The 19,490-nt window shown below is 37.2% G+C and overlaps 1 protein-coding gene across 1 annotated transcript in view; it reads left to right on the top strand.

The window, feature by feature from the left end:
- The window catches only part of MMP16 (matrix metallopeptidase 16), a 283,352-nt gene extending 264,967 nt beyond the window's left edge, over nucleotides 1–18,385 (top strand). Inside the window, exons 9-10 of the mRNA XM_044780366.2 lie at nucleotides 7,981–8,096; nucleotides 14,803–18,385. Of these exons, the coding sequence (XP_044636301.1) occupies nucleotides 7,981–8,096; nucleotides 14,803–15,137 (451 nt within the window). The 3' untranslated portion in view covers nucleotides 15,138–18,385. The remainder of the gene's footprint in view (nucleotides 1–7,980; nucleotides 8,097–14,802) is intronic.
- The last annotated feature ends 1,105 nt before the right edge of the window (nucleotides 18,386–19,490 follow it).

The following is a 19,490-nucleotide window of genomic DNA, read 5'->3' on the forward strand; positions in this document are numbered from 1 at the left end:
CACACACACACACGTGTGAACAACAGGCATTAATGTCCGACAAGTGACTACTGAGTTTGCCTTAGAATCTTAGCTTAACATAACCCTACAAAATGTCTCCAACTCTCGGAGAAAAGTAAGTAAGGATATAAACTTTGTTTATTTTGCAATTTAAAATTAGTTGCAAATGATTTCAAATGTTGAGCTTTTTCTGTGAACCCAAAGATCCTGTAATTTGCCTCCATGGATAAGAATGTATACTTTTAAATTTATTCTGTTACTAAGTTTCTGTACATTAGATTTGTATGCACTTCTATAGCAAAATGTTCATCAATTTTAATTCACTGTGATGAAACTAAGGTTTGCTAAATGTTACTAAATGACAAAACAATAAAGATCCATCAAACAAAAATTCTATTAAAGTAGAAGATACTATTTATCACCACAAAAAGTTGATGGCTCTCAACAAGATGTAAGTGTGGTAGAATATGAAAGGAAAATGAAGAAATTGGTTGTCGCAGCGTGGTGGCCACTAAAGAAAATAAATCTGCAGACTTATATTCTTTAAAATAACAGCCCTCAAGGTTATTCGGGTTTAATTCCTCAGCTGGTTTTAATTGCTTGAATGCACTCTTTCAGGGCTAGGTTTAATACAGACTTGTGTGGGGATTTTTTGTATGGGCTTTTTTTTGGCAGAAAGGGGTAGAAACAAAAGGCTGAGAAGACACTGGAACAGTTGACTTCTACAGCACAGAACGTGAAAGCTTAGCTTTCATGTGACAGTCTTAATGAGGGTTTTATAGATGGTAATAAAAACTGCCATTTCATTATCAGATAGACCTTTTTCCCCACACGTGCAGATATTACTTTTTAAAATGTTTCCGTTCTAAAAATTTAGCACTATATTGAAAGATTAAAGTTTAGAAATTAAATGTGGGCCACCTTAAATCAGTGAAATCAATAAAGGTTAGATGCCACATTTATAATAGAATAAAGGCTTTAGTAAATGAGAAAAGAAGTTTTAGTTTATTTATTTCCTTGAGAAACTGCATACAAAATGTATAGAAATACTTTGATTTTAAGTTCTGCTTCAATGACTGGTTTTATAGGTTTTAAAATATTTAAAGCAGGATCCCAGTTAATTTCCATGTGCGATATTATATACGATTTCATGAGTTATAGAAGTTTTCTAAACAGATTACTTCATATTCGTATAATTATATAATTCCAAAGTCACAACATTTGTCAATACATTTATTCTAGATTAAAAGTAGGTGAAAAGACATTAAACTATCTAACTCAAACATATAAACAACAATTTCAGTATCACTTTTGTAGAAGAATTTAGTGAGTCTTTCTTCCTTATAGGCATTGTATATTTACAATACTTCCCGATTTTAACATTGTATATATTTTCCATGTATATTTTTGAGAGAAAACATATTGAAAATTTTTTTGTCCTTCCTTATTTCTCCCTCTTATCCCTCTGCCATCTTTCTGCTTAAGAAAAAAAAAAGTGTTAACAGATTTCTGCTTCTCTAAGGCTCAGATCAGAAAGGAATCTTAGAGAGAATCTGGTCCAGGTGTAAAAACCTCGATTGCTTTAAGGAGTCAGGCAAATACTGTACATAGTACCGGTATACAGCTGTCATGCAAAAGGCAAGGGGGACTGGTGGGGATTGCGATGAGCTGGAAAGTGCAGTATCCTAGAGAAGCCTTCAGAATCAGAACCATTTCTATAATTTGCTAGACAAACAAGCACAGCTTTAAATTAGATTTGGTCCAAGTGCTGCCGTCTGTCAGCCCTATGTCTTGTTCACGTCCTGCCAGAGTCTAGACACCCTCAAGGACATGCCCCAGGGGTTCATCCTTCTCTACCCAAATGCCCAAGGTGGCAGGATGAACGTGAGACAGCTGATGAATTTTCAGTAGCTCTCACTCCTGGCTCCTGAAGATTTCTGTACCAGTCATGGCATAGTCCTCATTCATTTTTTGAATAAATGAGCACATGCTATGTGACATGTGCTAGGTAATAAACATGGTGTAGTAGAGAAGACCACAAAGTTACTGCCCCCGTGGCCCTTAGATTCTACTACAGGGATACAATAGTAAACAAATAAATGGCCCTGATACTTTAACGCTGGGAAATGCTACAAAGAGATAAAACGAGGTGATGATGTGACAGAGGAGTGGCTGGGAGATTAGTGAGGAAGTCAGGGAAGGCCTCCCTTGTGACTGGACGCTTATGCAGGGACTCCAGTGGGGAGAAGTTTCAGCCGCATGACACTGTTCGGAACAATGTGTTGTTGGTGGATGAAATACCAGTGCAAGAGCAATGATGTTGGAAGGTTCAGATCGGAGAAAACAGTGTGGCTAGAGTATAGCAAGTGAGTGGGGGAGGAGGTCAGTCAAGTAAGTGGAGACCAACTTATGTGGGGCCCTGTAGACCATGGGAAAGACCAGATTTTATTCTGAGTACGATGGAAAGGCATTGGAGGCTTTCCAACAGGAAAGTGACATGCCCTGATGGGTATCCATAAGCTTCATTATGGCTTCTGTGTCAAGAATGGTCTTCAAGAGTGGAAGAAGGAGATTGGTTTGAGTAGTGCTGGAGGACACATGGGAGCCGCGGAAATGGAGCGAAGGGATGGGTCCTAGATACATTTTGAATGTAATCATAACAAGTTTTTCTCATGGCTTGGGTTTTAGGGGTGAGAAAAAGCAAATCAAAGATAACTTCTAGGTTTTTCACCTAAATAATTGAGGAGATGGTGCCATTTCTGGAGACAAAGCAGATGGGGGAGGATTATTGGGGGAAGGGATTAGGAGATTGAAATGTCCATATTCAGATTGAGATACCTGTTTACGTACCAGTTGGAGAAGTCAAGTAGGTAGTGGGATCATTGAGTTCTCGTCTGAGTGGAAAGGTGGGTTGAAGGCACAGATTTGAGAGTAATTGATATATTGAATTATATTAAAAGCTGGGGCCTGCATGAAATCTTCTAAATTTAAAGATAGCTAAAGAAGAGCAGATGAAATGATAGTTCTTTAAACAGATTTGTAAATTCAGATTAAAGTTTCCCGTTTCAGTATTTCACATGCAGCATGGAGCTCAGTCCCTCAGATTCCTACTTGCCCTTTTCTTAATACACTATAATTTGATACTTGGATACATTCTGATCCTCATAGCATTTAGCTCTAAAATGCTGTGTTACTAAACCACCTCTCAGCATCTTCTCACAAATATATCCAAGACTCTGTTGCTATATTTCATTCCAAGCTTAACCATTGAGGGTTTTAAGATACTTTCAAAGAAAAGAGACAAAATTTAGATCCACTTTGGTTTGTTTTATCATTATTACCACTAATAGTCAAACGGAAAACTACATTTATTGCCTCCATCTTAAGTTGTGTGTTTATGAGTGATTGCTCAAGGTATGTATTTTTTACATTATCCAACAGAGTATAAAATTGATATTGTCAATTCTGTTGCATTTTAAATAATGCTTCTGAAGAGGGGGATTTGGTGTGATTATTTGAGTATGGAAAAAAAAAAAGTGGCCCTGTGTTTTGCAGTAATTTACCAGCAGCAAGTAGTCTTCACTCTGGAGTCATGAAATGAGACAAAGTAGGATGAAGAAATGGCTGGGGCATGTGAAATAACCCTTGGAGCCAATTTTCGTTCAGTTTAAGTTCAGTATCTATCAACATCCCATTAGAGTATGTCATTCTGGAATTTTCTATACTATGTTTTTCTTTGCATAGAAGGAATTTAAGAAGACATTGTGTACTATTACATGGACAACTTTTGTCTCTTGTGGTTGTGACTCATGATCCAGTCTAAAAAGTGATGAATAAATCTCATTTCTAATCATAATTTATTTTGAAGTATTGGTTCATAATGCTTCTAAGAATCAGCAATTTAAAGTCAGAATTCTATAGTAGAGATGACTGATATATCAGAAGAAAAAACTGTAAGATTCATTTATAATAGCCTTTATCATTTGCTGATCTTCCTGCCCAAAATTCCAAAAATTTTTTCATTATAATATCTAAATATAACCCCCCTGAAATGGTTTATTTACACAATGTTCCATCTGAATATGTTAATATACTTCTCTGTGACCCATAAGCTTATTTTCCAGGGAGAAAAAATATCAGTGGGATGAGCTTTTTTGTTCACGTTGAAATATGTTCTTATAGGTTGGAAATCAAAATGCAAACCTGTATTTATGAATTAGCTTCAGCCCCTTTTGTTCAGCAGCTCTGAATGTAGTTAGATGATTCTCATCTCATTCAAGTTTATTGGATATACATCAGAGCTGACACACAGCAGATAACTCGAGGGTCCAAGCCTATGTTAAGTTTCTTAAAGATTGTGAAATGATTCCAAATTCTCCTTTTGCATTATCTGCTAGCAAAGAGAGGGAAAAGAGCTTTTATTGGGACAAATTCATAGCAGAATTATGTTCCTACAAGAGAATATAATAAAATTCGCATTCCATTAATATTTTCCTGAAATGGGATCTCAATGAATCTTATGTGCCTGACACATAATATAGATGCTCAGAAAAGTCATGGGTAAATGGATCTATGAGGGGACAGAAAAAGGGAGGAAGGAAAATTATGCTCACACAATGAACATTAAGAATTGGAGTGAGAGCACCAAAGCAGTAGGAATGACAGGTGGATTAGTACAAGAATGCTGAGTCAGGGGGATTGCTAGCAGTAACATGGAGGAAGCCATACTAAACTGAATCAGGGAGCGTTGGGTTGAGTTTCAACTCTGCAACATTGAAAAAGTACAAATGTGACTAGTCATTATCTTTGAATAATATGCTGCCCAGTTCTCCATCATTGACTGAATTGACTGACCATTCATACTAAACCTATGATTAAGACATCAGCATAGAGTACATTTATAATACGCAATAGAAAAGATCTTTGAGGGATTTTAGCGAAATAAAGTAAAATAATGTATGGATATAAATTTACTTTATGGCTACAAAACACTACATAAAGTATAGGTATTCTTACATGAACATCGCTATGACTATTTCTTGGGGAACAAACCTGGTTTCTAAGTACGTAGTAATCTTTCTTAAATCACCTAGAGGGTGTGATCCCATGGCCCCTAGGATTTTAAATTATTCCAAACTTCTAGGTTAACAAAGTCTAAGCACTCACTTTAAGTTATGGTTTATGTCATCTAAAAATGCCAGTTATTGTAATATATATCATTATTTAATCTGTCATTGAGGGAAAAACCCTTTCCAGTAAACTTTGACACAGTGTTGATTGTAAGGAGCATCTCAATTTTTAGAGATGTAAAATGTGAAAAAAAAAAGTGTTTCTTAGAATCCATGAAATAATGGATTTGACAATTTCTCTATGAGAGGTTTTCTTTATGGTCAAATGCAGTGACAAGTCGACATATAGGACTACTGTAAATCCCACTGAAATATTTACTCAAGAGAAGAAATCTTGAGATTTTGCATGCAATCTTGACCCCATTAACCATTCTATATTCATCATAGAGTGTTGTGTGAGAAAGCAGTATTGGAAACTAATTTAAAAGCAGATATTTCCATGAACAAAGTGTGAAAGAAAATATACTTCAGAATGGGTAGAACAATGCGCTAGTCAGCCTGCTTGTCTTCCTCATAAAAAGAGGCCTAGTCATCATTATTCCAGCTTGGTGCCTCTCACAAAGCTCCTGATCTCTCCATCAGATCTGTTCTCATCTTTTATGTGATAAGAATCTGACACATACCTGTAACAGTGTGCTTCCCTTTCTGGATGAAATCTGCCTCGTAGCTTACTTACTGGGATACTTCCTGAAATAATCTCTTTCTGCTTTCCATGTAAACGCTGAAGATGGAGGGAGTGTTAATATTCCAGACATTGCTTGCATGAGGTTTCTAGGAACCTATAGCAAAACCTTTTTCACAAGATCCCACAGCTCTGTAGATAAAGGATCCTCCACAGAGCTGGAACAGGAAAATATCCAGAAAATACTGGAATTTTTTTTTTCCCGATTTGAGCTAAAATGCCTAATTCCAAGTAATGCATTAAGTGTATTTATTACTTCTCAAAATGTGTTGGTGAAACACTAGCTTTAGCAGATGTAAGAGGTTTTTAGTGAAAAAAAAGTTTGTCAAATAAATTTGGGAAACATAATTGGTGTGCACAGAATAAAGAGTGGAGACTTCTGAAATCAGACAGAACTGGGTGTAAACCTACCTGTCATTCATTGTCCTCCAAGAATTCTCTTCTGTCAAATTAGGACAGTGATGACTGTCTCATAGGTTTCTTGTGATTAAAGTAAGATAATGCATAAAGCATCATGCCTGACTGAAAATAGGTGATATCACTGTGAATTCCCAATGGTTTCACCCCAATTTTCTCTATCTTTCTGAACATTCAAGACATAATTTTGTTTGACTCTTAGAACATATAGACAGTAATGAGTGATCTAAAGTACAGATGGTCACTGATTCATCCATGGACGTCTGGTGATTCTGTGAAAGTGGCCCAAGGGCCGCCCTGTGAAGGGGTGAGAGTCTGAGAGTTCTGACTCTTAGCAAGCTTTGCTTTTATCCGTCATTCTGTCTGAACACTGAGGACTCCAGTCAAGACTTGCCCTGAAGTCTACGCTCATATGCCCAATTGCCTCATCAACAACTCAACTTTGATATCTAGCGGGCACCTGAATTTAACATACCTAAAACCACCTCAAGACGCTCACACCACCCCAACTTACCTTCCCTGCTTCCTTACTTGACTGAATGGTGACATTATTCCTCCACATGTTCAGGCCCCAAATTCCTGACGTTCACATCTTGCATTCAATCCATTACTAAGCCCTCTGGGCTTTTTCTTCAAAATAATATTCCAATCCCTTGAACTATCATCAACTCTGCAGTTGACGCTCTAGCCCAGGGATCATTGCAGTCGCATCCTGACTGGTAGCCCTGCTTCTTCTTTACCTCCTTTGGTCTGTTTAACTCACAGCAGCAGCCTGTTCCTTTCAAAATTAAGCCATATGTTGAAGCTCCTCTGCTCAAAATCGACGTTTGCCTCACATCTCCCTTAGAGAAAAACCAAGGGCCTATCTAGTCTGAGATGCTAGTCCCCACTCTGACCTCATGTCCCCTTGCAGACTCAGTTCTCATCTCCCTGTCCTCACTGTGGACACTGGCGCACTCCAAGCTCCTTCACAGGAACTTTCACTAACTGGTTGCTCGACCTGGAATTTTCTTCCCCAAAAAGCTACGTGTGTTGCTCCTCCCTTCTTTCTGCTCGCTGCTCAAGTGTCAGCTTATCAGAGAGGGCCTCTCTGCCAGCTAATTTAGAATGGCTGACCCCTATTCCTAGATAACCTTGTCTGCCTTGTTTTCTTAACAGATCTTACCACCTGCTGTCATAGTATGTATTTATTGATAAATTGGTTTTTTACCTATAACCCCTGTGTATCTGTAAAGTGTAAGACTGATGAGAGCTGTGACACGTTTGTCTGGTTCAGGCTTGTTCTCTAGCATCTATGATAATGCAGGAACATAGGAGGTACTCAGTAAATATTTGTTGAATGAATAAATGAATTAAGACTCTGCTTAAGACTGTTTCACAGAAAATGTTCTGCTGCCTAAGTCAGATTAAAAAGAATCATGAAAACCTCTGATTTATACATAGGTGGGTGATGCCATTTTGAATTGTAAATATGCTTACCCAGCATAATATACTTAACTAGCATTTTTATTAATTTTAGCAGACAATAAATATACAATAACATACCCATTTTTAACTTACAGGAAAGGACACAGAATAAATGCTTTGTGTCCATTGTCTTTCCGGTGATTTAAATCAGTTCTGTAAATCATGAACAGGTGCACACATAGCATAGAGCGAAGACTTAATGAATGTTCGCTAGTCCTGTTTGTATACATAATTCCCAACCTATGCATGTCTTCTTGTTTTGTTTTGTTTTTTTACCCTTTTTAGGTATTGGAGATATAGTGAAGAAATGAAAACCATGGATCCTGGCTATCCCAAACCAATCACAGTCTGGAAGGGCATCCCTGAATCTCCTCAGGGAGCCTTTGTGCACAAAGAAAATGGTATGCAACATGTGCCTTCTATATTTCATGAGTTTATTAATATTTCAATAATGCAATCTACTCTTTTGGTGCAGTAAATCATTACAGAGTGCCATACTAAGGCTATATCATATTATATTTATATAAACGTTCCTTCCTAGATTGATGTTTAATATTGTGTTCCAGATGTTCTTAACCTCAGCTTAGTTTATAGGAAAAAAATAAAGTTAATTTTTTGAAATGGAGGGTGTGGATACCTTTGAAGTAACCTCACCTATTTTTCTACTAAAATTCCTGCAAAGATAATAATAAAAAACATACATGGGACAGAAGCCGATCACAGAGAAGATATGCTGTAAGTGTACACTGAGCACAGAGACACCTGGTAAATGTGCATGTTGAGGGTGATAGTTTTTCCTATATGCCTTTGGCTTACAGGGTCAAGGAGCAAGGAGGATCCCAGCTCCATACAGTCAGGCTAGAGAGGATATACGCTTGCTTAACGACAAGAAACAGATCAGAGAGCTGCCTACATCCCTTGCTCTCCATCCCAGGATTTGGGATTCAGCAGGTGCTAAGTGGAAAGTTAGCCAAGAGATGGATAATCCATACTCCCCTCTCTGTTGGCATATGTAAAGTCTGAACATTTCTTTCTTTACTCAGGGATTAGTGAATAGGAATAGGTATAAACAATAATAATTCAAAATAAAATGTGTACACCATATTCCAGAACAGAGGAAAAGCAAGAGACATCATTCCGAAATACAGAGAAAAAACATACCCCATCAAATGATTTATAATAGGAACCAGAAGAAAATAATACATTATGTGGGTATGCAGTAGCATGAAAAGTCTATAATATATATGCAACAATCACTTGCAGGAACAAAATTAAATGCAACTATGGAGGGTAAAGAGCAAAAATGTTTAATGAAGAAACAGGGAAAATTAAAACTATGACGGACCATCAGCAGATTGCCAGAGTTTAAGAAAACCTTACGCTGTGCATAAACTTGGAGGAACTGCGACCTAGGATGAATGAATTTCAGTCAGAAAAGTCAAAGTACACACCTATGCTTTGACTATTGTTACCTGTAATGATAGACTACCTTCTGTGTGATAATGTCCCACATTATCCCAGATTCAGTCCAACACACCCTTGAAGCCCTGGTCATAACACTGGCTGAGAATTATTGTTATTTGTATATTCTATTGGTTCAGAGAATTAAAGGACCGAGTTAAGATATAGCCTGAACGTGACAAAAGCAAAAATCCATGGGAGAGGAGAGATGGAGATGAAGCATCTGAGATAAAAAGGAAATCAATAAGAAAATGAAGGAAGTCAGAATGCAGTCACATGAAGGCAGTAAAATCAAATCAATAATGTGGCCAAAAAACTTGAGAAACTGTGAAGATGCAGATGAAAAGGACAAAGAAATGAAAAAAAAATGTGAAAGATAATGACATGGAAGGCAGAAAACTGAGCTCTCCTCTAAGAATTAGAGCTGTCAGCAAGGAAGAAGCTCGGGGTTAGGGAAAGGTAATTTCTTGAGTTTAGACTAAAGGGTGTTCCAACCCAGATAAAATCAACTCTAGCTAAGATTCGTGAAGTCTTACCACTGCTCCAACCTGCCTCCAGTAAAGGTTATCCCACACGATACAAAAATATATGCAAAGAAAATTAAGCTAAGGTCTTACTAGTGATTAACTCTAGCAAATTTCATAATACATTTTCATTTCTTATCTTTATTAATTTTCTAAAATGAGGATAACTTTTGTAGTAAAAATAACTTCAAATAAGTGATAATTGTTTCAAAAGATTGAGAAAATACACATAATCTTAATTTCTTAGCATATGGACTGTTTCCATTTTCCCTGTTTCTTTTTACAAGGCTAATATCTGAGATTTTATTTCATTTCTCTGGAAATAAATCGTAATTATGTGAAAATGACAGAAAAAAATCTTCTTGTTGCCCCTTGCCCCCATGATTTTTCATATCCTTGTCCATCTGAAAAGTTAATAATATTCATTCAATATAAATCAGTGAAATTGTGCTGAAAAGTATATTCTGAACTGTGTAACTTTTATAAATTACTTCTAAACAACTACGAAGCAACACAGTAAAATTTTTTAAATTGAAATATTGTATTATTTTTGTTATAATAACATAATTAACAAAATGCTATCAATTTCCACCTCTATGAAAGTTCACATTTACTCAATTTTGTGTGTTGTACAAAAAAGAACTGAGAATGCCGAGCATATTTCCCTGAGCACTTTCCCACCATCTTCTCAGCTCAAGGGTAAATTTCCTAAGAAGAAAAATGGTTTCCTTATATTCATAATTTAATGTTTTCTTTTCACATAGCAAAGAATAACTTTGTAAAATACTGACAGAGAAACAAAGCATGTTGGGAAAATCAGTGCTTACAAATGACAAAATACTACAGATAAAATTTCAAAAAATCCATGTCTTCTGGACCTTACCTGGTCCAGCCCCGTCTTTGATATCCTTCAATGTTGAGCTCACTTTTCATCTTTCAGGAAATCTTCCTTGAATATACTTTTTTGGTACCCTACCCCTTGCACTCAAAGTCTCCTATTACAACGATCAGCTTGTATGCACATTGTCCTCTCCAGTGTAGACTCTTTGCAGGCAGTCACAGAGTGACCATTCAATAAATATTGTTGCTGAAGCTTAATTTTATTCCTTCCATTCTCCAAAAGTTCACTCCCCGAAGTGGAGGAGATCTACTTGTCTGGAACCCTTGTTCTGGAGAGTAGCAAGATGAGCCAATCTGGAAGGTCTTGTTCTAAATAGTCTACCAACAGCGAGTTCTCCACTTTCTATTCTCTACTCAGATCTCATGCTTGTGGCTTCTTACCTTAAACTCTAATTTTGCACAATTTCTTTCCTCACATTTGTTATGAAAGAGAGAAAGCTCAAATTATTAAACACACATTTGTATTTATATTTAGACTCAAAGTAATTCCCTGTAAAGATAAATCCATGCATATGATATTTGATAGTCACAAGTCAGAGATGATAGAGCCTTGGAATGTTTTCTCCAATCCTCTCTTCCGCCAATGTAGGAATTTCTTCCTCAGAATCCTCTCCTAATGGTAATTGTCAAAACCAAAAAAGTCCACAAGCTTAAAATTCAGCTATAGATTTTTGAAGGATGTTTTTCACATCAAGGTGGAATATGCCTTCCTGTAATACCTATTGGTATTAATTCTGCTACCTTGCCCAATGAAATATGAATACTTGGTTCCATTTATTGAGTGCCTACCGTGAATAAGTTGTGCTACTTAAACTTCTCATCTAATTTAATTGTGCAACAAAATTACCTCTTTACCTCATTTATTATTTTTTATAAATGAGGAAACCAACATCAGCTAGTTTAAGGAACCTACGATCATAAAAGTGGTAGGATTCTATATCTAAGGCCTGGAGCTAGAACGTTCTAGTCTCAGTGAATGTGTTCTAGCACACTGTCTCCAAAGAGAAAAAGTTAAAAAAGTCTTTTTCTATATTGTATCATTAAAGTAATTGATGATCTGCCGTGTCAGGCTGAATTGTTCATTTTGTCATACTAGACAGACCCAGCCTTTCTCAGAGAGCAGCTTCTGGAGCCATCATCCTCTTGGTTTTCCCCTGTAACCATCTTAATCTAACAATTTTCTTATTTTCCTCTTTACTTTTAGCCCCCGAAAATAACCACAATAATCCAGGTGATCTCTGACTCATGCAGTATATAGTTGAATGATTTCTTCTTAACACTCGCTGTTCGACAGTGTTTTAAGCAACGACATGAGAGTTTAACATACACTAAAATTGCAGTAAAGCATCATTGCATCTGCCCTCCTTCAGATTGTTTCCACGTTAATTGCTGTCAAACTCCACCTCCTAGGTATTCTATATTCTCTCCTTAGAAAATGCAATTTTAGGGTTAATGCAAGATTCTGCTTTTAACATTGTTGCATTTTATTACAGCCCCACTTTTAGCCTGTTAAAATAGTTTTGACCCTTAAATCTCTTGATTTGGTGTATTAATTCTCCCCCCTTCTCTTACTCTGTGAAAATCCACAAGTGTGATTCAAACAAATATTTCCACAAGATTCAGTTTATTCATTCACATTTATTAAACATTAATTACCTTCTTAATAAACATATAAGAGTGGAGAATAGAAAGAACACATACACACTGCCATCCAGAACATCCACTAAGTTATAACCAGAAAGCTATTGTGGACAGTGTCTCATTACAGTTTGGACTAAGCAATAGGTATGTCACCAGTATAACCTAGTCAAATACAAGAGAAAAAAGGTCATCAAATAATACATTACAACCTCACTGAGTTCTTTATCAGGATTTCTGAAAAAATAATAATTCAGGTTAGAATCATTTGAAGTACTCAACAAGCACAGCATCTACAAGATTATAACATCAAAGGCACTCGTAAAAAGGAAAAAAATAGGAGTTCATAAACATTTCCTCAACCGACATTTCATATACGGAAAAAAACAGCAAACCTAAATTATTGAATGAGATGAATTTTGCGGGATCAAAGTTTGGCAGATTTCTATTACCAAGATTTCAGGCTACTTTTTTTCCAATGCTTTTGTTCTTTAATTCCTACTTATTAGAGTTCTTATCTCTAACAAGTTTATTCAGTAAACTACAATTCTACTCCTGTGCACGGAGTGTGCTACTATAAAATTTGGCCTGCACACCTGATAAACATGAAAATGGAAACTTCTGAACTTTTGTGAGATACCCAGCAGCTTCATAGTAATTAGCTTTGATGAAAAATTAAGGATGAGGACACTTCCAGCTGTTGGTTTCCAGGTTATAAATATAAGTAAGAAGTCTTTTCACGTGTTTTGAAGGTCTGTTTAATTCTAGATCAGTGCTGTTATTCAACTATGATCATATAATGTTCTGCCACTTGACAGGCCCTGAACGTTTCTTCATCCAAGCTTGTTGAGTAATTACATTGGGTTTCATTAGCGTGACCAAATACCAGCTCCCTGCAGAAAAATCTGAATCTCCATACACCTGTTTTCACTTGGCAAGATGCTCTGATTGCAAAACTGCCCTTCGAAACTAAAAGCAACAGCAGATTTTTATGGCATTGAACAGAATGATTTCCAAAATGCAGTGACCTGAAGTGATGGTCTATCCAAGCTGAAATTTTTGGAGAGGTGTCAGAGGTTGTTGTGTTTCAGGAGTGGCAACTGTCACAACCTGTGATGTTTAGCCAAGGAGTGATTGTTAAAAGACAAGAGATCACTAAAGGACCCAGTCTTAGAAAAATCATTCAGTGTTCAGGCTCTAGAACTAGACCAAGATTTAAATCCTGCTTTCCCCAGGTCTTGGGCATAGTATTTTATTTCTGAGCCTCGCATCTTTGCCTGAAACGTATAGGTAATTAAACCACCTGACAGAGTGGTTATGAAGATTAAAAGATGTCATTTGCTGAGTTTTTAACACAGTGCTTCTTTTCTAATAAGTACTCAACAATATAGGAAAAAGAAAGCCCTCATTAATGCTTATTAACTCTAAAGTAAGTATATTTTTCAAAATAAATAGCTCCCAAAATATAGTTTTTACATAATTTTAGCATTAAAACATTTCTTCTTGGTTTCATGAATTTTATCTCAAAGCAAAAATTAAGTCCAAGGAAGATAGTCACAAAGAAACTTGACATGAAAGAGCGATGGACAGAAAGAAAAATCTGTGCCCAACAAAAACAGCAAAAAATTATGGAGAACAGTCCTAAGAAAAATACACGTATTTGTAGTTTAATTGTTACAAGCTTGCAAAGTCTGTTATCTGCGTCCGCAACATAGTGGACCATAAATCACGTGTAATGCTAGTGACTTGAGCCTGGCGCATACCACCTCCTCCCCCAGGAAATGTATGTTAGTTGGAAGAATTAAAGAAAAGGATTAACAATGGCTTTAGAAATTCTATGAAATGCAGCTAGTTAAATTTAACATGATTTTAACATAAACTAAGTAAATAAGGAAGTTAAATGATAAGGACAAAAGGAGAAGAGGCAAAATGGGCATGACCTAGAGTCAGAAATGAGGTTAGCGCACAAGATACTAGAAGTGCCTATTTTCTCATTAAAATCTTCAGCAGACAAAGGAAAACATCTCTCGTTTCATGATTTATGATTTGTTGAGCTGTCTTTGTCCAAATGACAAAGCACCCCTATTGTTTGGGAGGAGCACAGCTATTTCCCATGCAAAGTTGAGTAGAAATTTCCGGGGAGGGGTTTCAGAGGAGCCTCCCTACAATGTATCTTACATCCAGGTGCTCACCCGCAGCAGCAGTTGGTAACACTGTATCAGCATCTTCCGGTGTAGTTTGACATCATCACACTGATGTGTGATTCTCTGCCAGGGATCCTCTAAGGGAGCTAAACCTTCTCTCTCTTATGGAGAGCGGGAGTAGGTGTGTACGGCGGGGTCTTTCAACACTGCTCTGCAGAGGACGTTTCTTTCTTAGCTGAGCTTTCCTTGGGCCTCAGGGCACGGTTCCTTGAGCACAGAAGCCACATCCATCTCAACAGACAGCTGAGCTGAGAATGGTGTCTTCTTCCTACGAAAATTGAGAGGCCTTAAAATACATCTTTCGAGTAGCCTATTTTATTAAATTTCTGTACATGGACACTTTCACAAATAAGTGGCTCCTGTGTGTGTTTCCCCCGCAGGCTTTACATATTTCTACAAAGGAAAGGAGTATTGGAAATTCAACAACCAGATACTCAAGGTAGAACCTGGATATCCCAGATCCATCCTCAAGGATTTTATGGGCTGTGATGGACCAACAGACAGAGACAAAGAAGGACACAGCCCGCCAGACGATGTAGACATTGTCATCAAACTGGACAACACAGCCAGCACTGTGAAAGCCATAGCCATTGTCATCCCCTGCATCCTGGCCTTATGCCTCCTTGTACTGGTTTACACTGTGTTCCAGTTCAAGAGGAAAGGGACACCCCGCCACATACTGTACTGTAAGCGCTCTATGCAAGAGTGGGTGTGATCTAGGGCTTTTTCCTGTCTTTCTTTTCCAGGAGTTTGTGGTAACTTGAGATTCAAGACAAGAGCTGTTATGCTGTTTCCTAGCTAGGAGCAGGCTTGGCGGCCTGGATCAGGGCTGACCTTTCAAACCCAGAGGGTTGCTGGTCCTGCACAGGAGTGGAAACACACTCGTGGGGACGCTTCCATGATGCACAGTATCTGCCCTTCTTCAGTCGTCTGTCTCTCCTTGTCATTCAGTTCTAGGCCTTTCCTCTGCACGCTCAATGCCCAGTAAATTTTCAGCATTAACTAAAGAAGAGGAGAAAAGAAGAAAAGATTCTTCTGAAAGGTTTCTAATATTATTTTCCTTCTGAAGTCTGAGCCCATTTCTTGGGGGCGGGGAGGGGGGTAAAAAAAAAAAAGCAAAACGGAAAACCCATGAATTTTTGCTTTAGAGCAAAGAGAAAAAAAGGTTAAACAAAAAAAACCCCACAGTTGAACTTTCAGGAAAGTGTGAAGACCCAAAACAGCTTTGTCTCCAAAGAAGATAGCTCTCTGACTGCTACAGATAGTCTCCTACGCTTCGTTTTTTTGTCAGGTGGGAGATTGGAACACACACGCAGGACGTTAGACTGTCGGGACAGCCATTTTCCAACAAACAAGGGGCCAAAATATCTGCAATATAGTAACAGCCTTAAAAATACATCCATTTTTCGTTTTATACAGCTGTTCTCAGCTATGTCCTCAATGTTGCATCACATTTATATTCATAGCTGTATTCAAACAGGACCTTTTCATTGTTTGGGAGTGTTTCTAAACCCCTTCTGCCACCTTCCCCCTGCATCGCTGTGATAATGTCCCCAAGTTGTATTAGGCCATTGCCCCAGGCCTCCCAGGGGTCTGTCAGGAATATTCACTATAAGAAGAGTAAGAAGCAGTGTGTCTCTGAAGTCGTCTAAAGTGGCAGTTGTTTTTTAAGGGTGTGTGACACTAGTGATGCATTGCTGTAACCCTTTGAGAACTATCAGATCAGCTTTCAGAGTCTGAGGATGGTCAGTCTTGCTCTCTGGTAAATTACAGAACTGGGCAATGGTGAAAACAGGCACAGGCTCAAGAATTCAGGTTTTTAAAACAGATATCCTATAACCCAATGTAATTTTTAAAGAATTTACGGTACTACAGAAATGCATTTATAACAGAAGTGATGTTACTTGCCAAAAAGTTCTCTGGCAAATAAAAAGATATTTTATTAAGTATCTTGTAAGAGTGAGATTTTATTTGAATGACTGATGACAGTATCCAAAGTCTTCTTTTTGTTGTTGTTAGACATACTGAATTTCTGTTTTAAAATCCGTTGCATGAAAATTCCATTTGCCTTGGTACATGCAGTTGGCATTGCCATTTAAAAAATGAATTAAAATGATGACTCTGAGATTGCATGAATATCCTCCAGCGCATTACCTGTTGCATGTCAATCATAGTTCTCAAAGGGTTCCTGTGGCTTCTGGCCTTTAGCCATCCGATTGATCACTGACAGAGCCAAGAGACCACCAAAGCATTTCATTGTTGCGTGTGATTTGTCCTAAAGCAGTGTTGTCATTTTCATGTGACCTGCAGAGCAGGTTTGTATCAATAATTTTTTCCTAGAGAAAAGTCAGCAACTGACAGACCTCTATTGATTTTTAGGAGCTGCTTCTTGCAGTGAAAGGCTTTACAGCCACTGGGCTGTGAACTTACTAGAGATGGTCAGAACGAATGCACCCCATGAGTCAGACATTGGCTTTGTGTGAAAGCCAGCTTTTGAGGGGATTAGCTTTTGAAACAATGAACAGCTTGCCTTGAACTTGATTACTGATCTGTTGACTGTCATTACAACCTAAACATTGTCTTCTGTGAAAAATTTCCTTGAACGGTCCCGTTCTATGTCTGTTGCCCTTTGACCTTTAACTTGCAAACTGGCACAAACTGAAGGAGTCTGGTGTTGCTTCTCCGTTGGAGTGTTAATTGTTCGCTAAAAACCTAGTAAGCACGAGCTGTTTCCTCAGAGTGGAGAGAGAAAGAATGTTGATGGTGGATCCGCAGATGGACACTGCTCTTCACATGCCCACTCTAAAAATGCCCTATACGTAGAAGTGACTTTTAATTTTCCTTCAATATAATTTCAAGTCTAAATTCATCATTTTAGTACAAATATAAAACCATAGGGGGAAAAAAAAACCTCAAAATACTTGAATGGCCAGTGTGGCTTTTATATAAAGCAGGAATTTTATACTAGTGAAAATTTCTTACTCATTTGCTAATAATACACGTTTCCAGATGATTTTTAATGAGTGTAGGTATACATTCTTATTTGGAAATGGATAGTTTGGCTGCCTTGAATTTATATTTATACTCAACATAGCATGGAAATTAGAATGCCTTTCGGTTAAACTACATGTTTATGATTTGGTTGGGGAAAATATTTTGTAATCATCGGTGGCATGCCGCACAGCCTTGCAGACTGCTATTTCTTACAACCGGAACGTATATAATGTAAGGCTAAGAAAAAAGAACAGTTAAAAAAAGAGGAATGTCTTCACAGCAAAACATTATGCAATGCAGACTGTATTTTGACAAGATGTGGGAGATTATGTATGTGAGGGCCAAGAAAGCAATGGAGGGGAACAGAATTAGCCCAGCAGCTTTTCTTCAGTGCTTCCATTCTAGAAGATGCTGATATTATAAAGAGTTAGTCACTTCTACTGAGCATGGAGGACTATGTACGTAAGCTCATTTATACGGTGTTTGCTTGTAGGCGAGTTTGATCCTTTTAGGACCTTGATGTCAAGACAAAAAAATGACTGGAAATTATATTTTGCTAAAGATAGAAATGAGGAAATATGTCATTTTGGGACATGTGTAAATCATTGAGGAATTTCATCAACCTGCATTGAAAATTGATTTTCTTTTTTTCTCTAAAGTGAGAGAGAAACTTAAGAAGCAATGTTTTGCCTCTTTACTCATTTGTCACAATGTCTGGATTCATCATAAGACTATAAGTATATAAGGGCTGGAAAATAATCATAGCATTAAGAAGAGAAGAATGCTATCCTTATGCTTGAATTCTGGAAGTATCATGAATAAGTGTTGGATCATATTTACTTCAATATGAGATGAGATTTATGTGATAGGAAAAGGCATATATGGCTTCTCTCTTTACTAGGACATTTAAATTTTCAGGTTGTGAGACTGCAAGAGATAAGAAAATATTAAGTACAACACAATGACAAACACCAGGATTCTGTTTGTTTATTGTACCCTGGGCACTTTGCCAGTATTGGTTAACCGACTCCCCTTCCTCTTGGGGTTTGGAAAAGAAATCGTGATCCTAATGGAATAGTGAAAGGGAGAGTGACTAATTGGTCTATACATAAGAAGAGTGACTCAAAAACAATGTGGAATAAATTTCCAGGGGTCAACAACATAATGTGCCAGTTCAGTATCAATAAAGACATACAATCTATCAAATATTTTTCATCATCCCATCACTAACAGCATGGAAAGTTGAGACATAGGGTTTCCCAAATTCAAATGAAAACACATTCGTGATCACAAAAGAAAATTCTCATTTCCTTATTTCTCATTACTTTAATCTATCATGTAAACAAAGTAATGTTCCTTACATAAATTAACTATATAGTTTATAATTTTAGCCAAATATTGTTATTCTATATATTATTAACTGGACAGAATGAAGTATTGAAATAGCCAATCAGTTCTGTATTCTCTATAAAGCAGTAAATCCACCTCAAAGGAGGTTGTGAATTTAACTATTGATTTATCTCGGAACAAAGTGTCTGCTGACATGGCAATCAGAACCGGTGACTGCAGATGCGCTTTACAATTGCAAAGGTAACGTAGATAAATTAGAGAACGTTATATGATACTAGCCAAGACAACTTCTGTTGTAAATCAGAGGGCAAGGCTTTTCTGAATCAGATGTAATAAATTACTAAGTAATAATTTACAAAAAATAATTACTAAGTAATAAAGGATAGAGACTGATTTACAGAAATAAGCAGATGTTACTTTTAGCAGTCAGATTGCTTGTAATCATTTTCTATTGACACACAGTTTGTTTCATATACTGTATGCATATTTTTATTCCCTTTCTGTGGGTGATTAAAAAATGCAATGTAGTGCACGAGAACATTGCCCAACTTCACTGGTAGTTCCAATACACGGATGATGTGTCTATGCTGGATCGTAGGGCTAGCATTACAATACTTTCAAGTTCTACTTATTGTGCTGATATAGCTAGGATGGTACAAATACACACCCCCACTTTGTGGATCTTACAGTAGAATAACCAGTGTGTCCCTGTTGACTGAACTCG

The sequence above is a fragment of the Equus asinus genome, chromosome 12 (genome assembly GCF_041296235.1).
Source record: "Equus asinus isolate D_3611 breed Donkey chromosome 12, EquAss-T2T_v2, whole genome shotgun sequence".
In the NCBI taxonomy this organism is placed as follows: Eukaryota; Metazoa; Chordata; class Mammalia; order Perissodactyla; family Equidae; genus Equus; species Equus asinus.